General features: G+C 46.9%; 1 protein-coding gene across 1 annotated transcript; it reads left to right on the plus strand.

Annotated features, from left to right (window-relative positions):
• The first annotated feature begins 7 nt into the window (after positions 1-7).
• On the plus strand, positions 8-5,425 carry LOC129822382 (uncharacterized). The gene is made up of 2 exons (XM_055880628.1): positions 8-2,655; positions 2,776-5,425. The coding sequence occupies exons 1-2, from the start codon at positions 317-319 to the stop codon at positions 4,715-4,717; spliced, it is 4,281 nt and encodes a 1,426-aa protein (XP_055736603.1). The 5' UTR covers positions 8-316; the 3' UTR covers positions 4,718-5,425.
• The last annotated feature ends 4,572 nt before the right edge of the window (positions 5,426-9,997 follow it).

Raw genomic sequence — 9,997 nt, forward strand, 5'->3', positions numbered from 1 at the left:
TGTTGTCTGTGGAGATGAAAAGCATAGAGAAAAGATCTTCTTTTGCAAGCGTTTCAAAGAACTGAAGCCGGTGGAAAAGTTGGATGCTGTAGAAAAGCTGGGGGCCTGCAAGAGGTGCTTGGTCTGTCATGGAGAAGATGATGAATGCAAAGACACTTACCTGTGCAGGAAAAGAGACTGTAAGAAAGACCATCATTTCTTTCTTTGTCTGAAGGGAGATTTCAAGAGAAGTGACTCAGACAGAAGACAATCCAATGTGAGAAGGTATACGCTTACAGAGGAGCAGGAGGAATTGGTATCTAAGCTCTCCCCAGAGATGGCAGAGAAATTCAAGAAAGCATTCACCAACGCCACTGCGAAAACAAACTGTGTCGAAAATAATCAGCTGGGAGTGACTGAGTCAAGTGCAGTAGAAGAATTGCCAGTTATTCTAATGCTGCTCAAGGTAACTGCCAATGCAGGACAAAGAATTGGAACCCTGATCGACTTGGCATCGGACACAAACTACATCACTCACAGAGCTGCCAGAAGATTAAATCTTCGAAGTGAAAACATCACTTTAGTCGTTCATGGAGTCGGAGGAATGGCCATGAAGGTTAGAACCAGAAGATATCTCCTCAGAGTGAGGGTCAAAACGCCCATAGGCACGGAAAGAGCTCATGAGCTTATCTGCTATGGTTTGAATGAAATTGCCAACGTCCACAGAGTCATCAAACCTGAGCAACTCAAGAAGTTCTTCCCAGAAGTCAATCTAGGAGATCTGAGTAGACCGGAGAGTATTGAGCTACTGATAAGCCACCGCGAAGGAAGACTTGCTCCGCAAAGAGTGAAGGTGATTGGAGACCTTGTCTTGTGGGAAGGTCCGCTAGGAAAGACTGTTGGTGGAGCACATCCAGATCTGTTTGAAGAAGTGGATATAGCCGCACACAGGTCTGAAACACACTTTGCTCGATCCATGAAAGCAACTGCTGTCAAATATCAAGAGATAGCTAAGCTGTTCACAGCTGAAACCAAAGGAACAGTTGCTCACAGAGAGTTCTTGGATTGGTGGAAGTGGGACAGCATTGGAGCAGCTTGCGACCCAAAGTGTGGAGGATGCCGGTGCGGCAACTGTCAACCAGGAGGCAAAGAAATGACTCTGAGTGAGGAAAGAGAGCTGGAGATCATAAGGAAAGGCCTCACCTACATCAAAGCAGATGCTCACAGTGATGAACCCCACTGGGACACAAAATACCCCTGGATTCAAGATCCAAGTTCCCTTCCTGACAACAGGAGTGGGGTGGAAGCCACCTTCTTGAGAACAGAAAAGCAACTCAAAAAAGAGCCAGAGTGGAGAATAGCATACACAGCTCAAGTCCATGAAATGGTCGAGAGAAGAGCAGCGAAGAAACTCACCAAAGAGCTCATTGCCAGCTGGAAGGGGCCAGTATGGTATGTCAGCCACTTGGTGGCAGCAAACCCGCACTCTCTCACAACACCTGTGAGACTGGTATGGAACAGCAGCCAGAAGTTTAGAGGGGTCAGCATGAATGACCTTCTGCTGAAAGGGCCTGATGTCCTCAATCCCATCCGAGCAGTACTACTCAGGTTCAGGAGAGGCGTCAATGCTGCCCTCGGCGACATTAAGAAAATGTACAATTCTGTGTGGTTGGAAGACCTGGAGATGCACCTCCACAGATTTCTCTGGAGAGACACTGAGGAGGAAGAGATTGAAGAGTATGCGATCACCAGAGTCAACATTGGCGATCGACCAGCAGGGTGCATTGCGCAATTGGCTATGAGAGAGACAAGCAAACTGCCCATGTTTGCTCACCTGGAGGAGGAACGTAGGATCCTTGAAGAGGATACCTATGTCGATGACATCCTGACTTCCCATAATGACTTGCAAAAGCTGGACCAGAACACCAAAAGTGTTGAAGAGATCCTGAAGGCAGGCGGCTTCGTCCTCAAGCCCTGGGTCCGGTCAGATCAAAGTGGGAGGCAGGAGATCGTACCAGAAGAACAAGGAGCGCAGTCAAGCACAGCACTCATTCTCCCAAACCAAATAAGGGAAGGATACAATAAAGCCCTTGGAGTTGGATACCTTGTTGAGGAGGATAGACTGTACCTCATGACTTCAATCAATTTCTCAAAGAGGAAAGGGAAAATGAGAGTCGGCCAAAATCTCCTTGATGAAGAGGTGAGAGGGAAAACTCCAAACCCACTGACGAGAAGAGAACTGCTGAGCCAGGTAGCTAGCCTGTATGACCCAATAGGCCTCGTCACACCTGCCAAACAAAAGGGCGCCATTCTTGTCAGAAAGGCGTTTCAGGAAGCTGGAGGCAAAACTCTGACCCGAGACACTTGGGAAAAACCTTTGTCTGAAAATTTGAGGGAAGAAGCCATCCAATTCTTTGAGGAATACACACGTCTTGGCCAAATCACCTTTCACAGAAGCCTCACACCAGCCAACTGGATTGGAAAACCATGGGGAATAACATTCTCTGATGGAAGTGACAAGAGCTATGGAGCCGTAGTGTACTTAAGATGGGAGACCCAGCAAGGCATCAAAGTCAGACTGGTTGAATCCAAAGCAAAGCTTACACCATTGGACCAAAAGGGAGAACCAGTAAAAGCTGAAATCTGCGGTGCTGTCTATGCAGCACGACTTCGAAAGTACGTTGAAAAGCACAGTCGAATAGAAATTGAACGATGGCTCCATCTACTGGACAGTCAAACTGTGTTGGGAGCAATCCAGAGAGACAGCTATGGATATCAAACTTTCTTTGCAAATAGAGTTGGAGAGATCCAGAAATCCACATCCATAGAAGACTGGTGGTGGATCCCAGGAAGCCTGAACAGTGCTGACATCATAACAAGAGGGGCAGCCCCAGAAGACCTCCAGGAAGATTCCATGTGGCAGGATGGACCAGCATTCCTGAGGAAACCTGTGAAAGAGTGGCCACATAAGTCAGCCAAAGAAATCGCTGCGTATGCCAAGGAAGGTATAAACAAACTTCGAAGGAAAGCTTTCTCAGCAGCACTGACCAGAGCGCAGGTCAAGAGAAACCAGAGTGATACACAGCAAAATAAACCAGATGAACCTAAGACTCGGATCCGAAGATCACCAGCCGGCTCTGCGGTAACAAAACTGATTGACATCAGGAAATTCAGCAATCTGACCAGGCTGATCCGAGTCATTGCCTGGGTTTGGAGAGCCGCAACGAGATGGAAAGAAATATTGACCAAGAATTCAGCCTCAGATAAGCCAAAGTGGGAGGACGCTCTTACAACAAACTGGAGGTACAGAGCCAAACAAGCTGTACTCACTGTCGGGGAGTGTGAGGATGCACTAAGAGACTTGTTCCTTGCAGCTCAAGAAGGTATAACCTTTCAAGATACCACTCTCAACAGACTCGCTGTTTACAGAGATAAAGAGACTGGGCTCTTAGTTTGTGGAGGAAGGTTCCAGATCTTTGATGAGGACGAAACTGCCGTACCAATTCTACCATATGAGGCATGGATATCCACTCTCCTAGCTCAAGAGGCCCATGGTGCAAATCATGAAGAAATAGCAGGCACACTCCTCCGGATGAGGAAGAAAGCCTGGGTGATAAAAGGCCGGAAGCTGGCTAAAAAGAGAGTTGACAATTGTGTGGTGTGCAGAAAGGCCAGGGCCAGAAAGTGCCAACAGATCATGAGTGACCTTCCATCCGAGCGGATAACACCAGCCAGACCATTTGAGTACACAACAGTGGACTTATTTGGACCGTATGAAGTCAAGGACGAGGTGAAAAAGAAAACCAAGCTCAAGGTGTGGGGTATTGTCTTCTGTTGCATGGTATCCAGAGCTATACACACAGATGTTGTCAGTGACCAGTCGACGGAAGGCTTCCTACTGGCTTACCAAAGATTCACGGCACTGAGAGGGCACCCAAAGAAATTGTGGTCAGATCCTGGAAAGAACTTTGTGGGTGCCAGACCTGCCCTCAAAGAACTCTACATCTTCTTGGATCAACTAGGTAAATCTGAGCTTGAAAATGAAGCTTCCAAGCATGGGACAGAATGGAGCTGGAAAATCCACCCAGCAGACTCCCCTCACAGGAATGGAGCTGCAGAAGCAGCTGTTCGTACTGTGAAGCGGGCTTTGCACAACCTGGGAGGAGAAGGACTCTTCACATGGAGTGAGTTTCAAACATTTCTCTACACGGCTGCTAACCTTGCCAATGAGAGGCCCATAGATGCAAGAACTCAAAGCCGGGAGGACTGCATAGAATACATCAGCCCAAATTCCCTTCTGCTTGGACGGATTGGACCCAGAGGAGATCTTGGATGCTTTGATTTTGAAAGCTACCCATACAAAAGATTGAGAGCGATCCAAACAGAAGTTGACCGGTTCTGGAGGAAGTGGAGTCAGTTAGCTGGGCCCAATCTATTCGTGAGGAGTAAATGGCACACAACACATAGGAATGTGGCTGTTGGAGATGTTGTCTGGCTGGCTGACCAAAATGCCTGGAGGGGTCACTACAAACTAGCCAGAGTCATCAGTGTCAACATTGACAAGAAGGGCATCGTCAGAGATGTGCATGTCAGAACTTTTCCCAGCTACCCAGTCCCAACTGTGAAGCCTGCTCAAGAGAAGTCAAAGAAACTCTCAACTAAAATACCTGCTACGGTTCTTCATAGGGATGTCAGACGCATCATTGTTTTACTTCCTGTTGAAGAAGGAAGAGCCTGATAGCTGAAATCGAACCTGCCCAACATCGAGGTTCGTGTGACCTCCTTAGGTTCAAGAACCAGGAGGTCAAGTGGGAGGTGTTGCGTCAAAACAGAACACTCAAAACATGAGCACAATGGCAGCTCTTCCTTTAAAGACCTCCAGGCCTCAAGAGGGCAGATAACCCAAAAAACACAGGTGGAACTAAAAAATTGAGCCAGGATTTCTGGAGGGACTACTTTTACATGCGCACCTGTCAGATAAGCATGGGTATAAAATGTTTGGTCCTCAACATACACACAGCTCATTGTTCAACCCTAAAGACGCAACTGGTATGTAATGTTTGGAATTATTTATTATGTTGCATCCAGTGCTTAGCAATTTACATGTTTAACTCTGGTAGGAATTTTGACTTTTGTTGTGGATATTTTCTGACCTCAGAAGTAATTGCTAGAAGTGCTAGATTAAATTGTTTAAACGTTTACTTTATTCAAAGCCATGCTTTGTTGCTGTGTCATGCATTGTTTAGTGTAAAATAATGCATGTTTATTCTCTGTTTAAGGTTATCAACCTATTCCTAGTGCTATTCCTAGTGCTAGTGCTATTCCTATTGCTAGTGCTATTCCTATTCCCTATTCCTCTGTGATTCAACTACTCTATTCAACAAATCAACTATTTCAACATATTCAACAAATGGCATCAAAACCATAATAAAACACTGGAAAGGAATTGAGTTGTCCCTTTGCATCCTTCACGGGTTGAGCAAGCCGTTTTCAAGTTTGGGCAGAGCTGAAAATAATTATAACACCTAGACAACTTGACAGTCATGTACACATTTAAAGTAGCGTTTAAATACAAAACAAAATTGACAATAAAACTTTCATAACAATTACATACCAATAAAAATAAAAATAATTATAATAAATAAAACATGTTTTTTAAAGACTAGCCTGCTGGTCTTACTGAGTCGATAGGAACATTAGCCCGAGCTATTTAGGAGAGATATCACACCTGGCACAAATGATTGTCTCGTTCTGTTTTTCCTGCTGAGGGGTGCCTTATACCTGCGCCCAGAGGGGACTAGTTCAAAGTCTGGGTACAGGGGGGGGGCTTGGGCCTAAAATTATTTTCTGATGTCCTCTGATTCACACTCTGAAAACCCACCAGAGCCAATCACGGATAGTATAGCATCCCTGGAATCCGGACTCTGAACACGACCAGAGCCAATCACGGATAGTATAGCATCCCTGGAATCCGGACTCTGAACACGACCAGAGAAACCCCGGAATGAGCCTAACTCAGCTGAGATGACACCCCTATCAACTCAGACCACCGCTGCTGCCAGCAGTCTCAAATCTTCCTCACAAACTCAGCAGGACTCCCAATGGATGTGGAACCCAGCCGGAGACAACGGGTCACACCAACTGGGTCCGAATCAAGGCCTCTTCCATCCTTAAGCACTCAGGACAGCACTCGTGAGTATCTTTAACTTGTATTGTGAAACCCCATGCCCTAGCCTACGGTCGGAGGTTCAAACTCAGCTGGTTAGCCTTTTCATTTAACTTACTCAAGCTAGGAAGCACTGGCTACACAAGCAGAGCAGAAAGTAGTGGGTTTTTAGCAAAAACCGAAGAACCAAAACTCACAACCCCTAGAAAATACAAATACTCTCTCCCCACTAACAGACACGTAAGTCGGAGCCGAATCTCGTAGCCTTCCAGTGCTTGAAAAGTGTGTGTGTGTGTGTGGGGGGGGGGGGGGGGGGGAAAGCTTCTAAATGACTGCTAGATTAGAGTCTTAAATGGTGTGTGTGTTAAAAGCTGCAGTGTTGAGGGTGGCAGGGTGCCTTAGCTGCATATTCCCAATTTTAATACATGAAGGAGGAGAGACAGTAGAGAACCATGTTTCAGCTCTCTCTCTCGGATTACAGCGCTGAGTCTTTTTTGGGTAAGTCTCAAAGAGCTTTCCACACCTAGAATGTGCCCATTATTCTTTAAAGAAAATTCTTCAAGCTCTGTCAAATTGGTTGTTGATCATTGCTAGACAACCATTTTCAGGTCTTGCCATAGATTGTCAAGTAGATTTAAGTCAAAACTGTAACTCGGCCACTTAAGAACATTTACTAAGGTTATTGTCCTGCTGAAAGGTGAATTCATCTCCCAGTGTCTGGTGGGAACCAGGGTTTACTCTAGGATTTTGCCTGGGTTGACCTTTTCCATCACTGTGCAGCCACCAATATGCTTGAAAATATAGAGAGTGGTACTCAGCCATGTGTTGTATTGTATTAGCCCCAAACATATTGTATTCGGGACAAAACGTGAATTGCTTTAACACATTTTTCTTGCAGTATTACTTTAGTGCCTTGTTGCAAACAGGATGCGTGTTTTGGAATATTTTTTATTCCGTACAGAATTCCTTCTTTCACTGTGTCATTTAGTTTAGCATTGTGAAGTAACTACAACGTTGGACCTGAGAACCTGAGCCCTAGGACCATGCCTCAGGACTACTTGACCTGACGACTCCTGGCTGTTCCCGCCCCCTTCCCACCTGGCCGTGCTGCTGATCTAGTTTCTGCTGTTCTGCCTACGGTTATGGAACTAAGACCTGTTCTCCGCACCTGCCATCTTATCCCGGACCTGCGGTTTCCACCCTCTCTACCGCACCTGCTATCTTATCCCGCACCTGCAGTCTCGACCTCTGAATGCTTGTCTATGAAAAGCCAACTGACATTTACTCCTGAGGTGCTGACCTGTTGCACCCTCTTTTACCGCTGTGATTATTATTTGACCCTGCTGGTCATCTATGAACGTTTGAACATCTTGAAGAACGATCTAGCCTTAATGGCCATGTACTCTTATAATCTCCACCGGCATAGCCAGAAGAGGACTGGCCACCCCTCAGAGCATGGTTCCTCTCTAGGTTTCTTCCTAGGTTCCTGCCTTTCTAGGGAGTTTTTCCAAGCCACCATGCTTCTACATCTGCATTGCTTGCTCATTGGGGTTTTAGGCTGGGTTTCTGTATAAGCACTTTGTGACATCTGCTGATGTAAAACGGGCTATATAAATACATTTTATTAATTGTTGAACCATCCTCAGATTTCACCTATCACAGCCATTAAACTCTTAACTGTTTTAAAATCACCATTTGCCTCATGGTGAAATCCCTGAGCGGTTTCCAATCAAAACAAACTTTATTAGTCACATGCACCGAATACAACAAGTGTAGACTTTACCGTGAAATGCTTACTTACAAGTCACATTTCCTTCCTCTCCGGCAACTAAGTTAGGAAGGACGTCTGTATCTTTGTAGTGTCTGGGTGTATTGATGCACCATCCAAAGTGTAATTAATAACTTCACCGTGCTCCAAGGGATATTCATTTCTGCATAATTTTTTATTTTACTATCTACCAATAGGTTCTCTTCTTTGAGAGGCACTGGAAAACCTCCCTGGTCTTTGTGGTTGAATATGTGTTTGAAATTCACTGCTCGACTGAGACCTTACAGATAATTTTATGTGTGGGATACAGATGGAGGTAGTCATACCAAAATCATGTTAAACACTATTTCACACAGTGTTGACTCCTGCACTTATTTAAGCTTTACTTTTTTTATTCATTTGTAAACATTTCTAAAAACATAATTCCACTTTGACATGATGGGGTATTGTGGGTAGGCCAGTGACGAAAAAACTCAATTTAATCCACTTTAAATTCAGGCTGTAACACAACAAAATTTATAAAAAGTCAAAAGACTGAATACTTTCTGAAGGCACTGTACGGTTTCTACGGTGTGTTGAAGTGTTGGTTTTTGAGCATTCACTATAGTGAGATAAAATGAATAGAAGAGCTGTAGATCTATACTAAATCTTGGAGTGTTTCTATAGTGGAGTAGCACTGGAGAGTTCTCCTGTTGTATATTTAGGACGTTTATCACTGTAATACTAAAAAAGGTGATTCGTTGCTCACTTGGTTTCCTTTTTTAAATGTTTTAACTCACTGATCTCTGATCTTCCACGTCGCACACTTTGGGAATACAGCAGGCAGGTCAAATATTGAATTGTGGAATGTGTGTCCAGGTGTTCCGTGCTCCCAGTAAGCTCGCTCCCTCCCTCCGTCCGTCCGTCTCCTTCAGTCTCCCTCCCTCCGTCTCTCTCTCTCCCACCCTCAGTTCGTCCATCTCCCTCAGTCCGTTCTTCTCCCTCGCTCCGTCTCACTCCCTCAGTCCGTCCTTCTCCCTCCCTCAGTCCGTCCTTCTCCCTCCCTCAGTCCGTCCTTCTCCCTCCCTCAGTCCGTCCTTCTCCCTCCCTCAGTCCGTCCTTCTCCCTCCCTCAGTCCGTCCTTCTCCCTCCCTCAGTCCGTCCGTCTCCCTCCCTCAGTCCGTCCGTCTCCCTCCCTCAGTCCGTCCGTCTCCCTCCCTCAGTCCGTCCGTCTCCCTCCCTCAGTCCGTCCGTCTCCCTCCCTCAGTCCGTCCGTCTCCCTCCCTCAGTCCGTCCGTCTCCCTCCCTCAGTCCGTCCGTCTCCCTCCCTCAGTCCGTCTCCCTCCCTCCGTCCGTCCGTCCGTCTCCGTCCGTCTCCCTCCCTCCGTCCGTCCGTCCGTCCGTCTCCCTCCCTCCGTCCGTCCGTCCGTCCGTCTCCCTCCCTCCGTCCGTCCGTCCGTCCGTCTCCCTCCCTCCGTCCGTCCGTCCGTCAGTCTCCCTCCCTCCGTCCGTCCGTCCGTCCGTCTCCCTCCCTCCCTCCGTCCGTCCGTCTCCCTCCCTCCCTCCGTCCGTCTCCCTCCCTCCGTCCGTCTCCCTCCCTCCCTCCGTCCGTCTCCCTCCCTTCCTCCGTCCGTCGCCCTCCCTCCCTCCGTCCGTCGCCCTCCCTCCCTCCGTCCGTCTCCCTCCGTCCGTCTCCCTCCGTCCGTCTCCCATCATCAGTCTCTGGTCAGTCCCCCCCCCCTTTCAGATGGCTAAATATTGCACCTGTTCAACCATTCCTACCTCCATTTCCTTCTCATAGTATTGCCATACAGGACTTCCCTGCTGTCGCTTGCCATTTTTACCAACTGTTAACGACGATGACGTAGTGGTGGAGAGGCGACTTCAAGAAAACAATACAGAACTATCTTGCTCTCATTTAAAGGCAAAAATTCCAATTTGCTAAGTGAAAAGAATTGGAGTGTAAAATGTTGTGTTGGCGTTATGACAGAGTCTGGGCAATTGAATAATTGGGTCACAGCGAGCAAGAACAAGCCTGTTTCTCCCTGTTATCTTCCTTCAGGACACAGTTAGATAGCTGTTACAGCAGTCACGTGTTCATTCCT

Source organism: Salvelinus fontinalis, chromosome 24 (genome assembly GCF_029448725.1).
Source record: "Salvelinus fontinalis isolate EN_2023a chromosome 24, ASM2944872v1, whole genome shotgun sequence".
NCBI lineage: Eukaryota > Metazoa > Chordata > Actinopteri > Salmoniformes > Salmonidae > Salvelinus > Salvelinus fontinalis.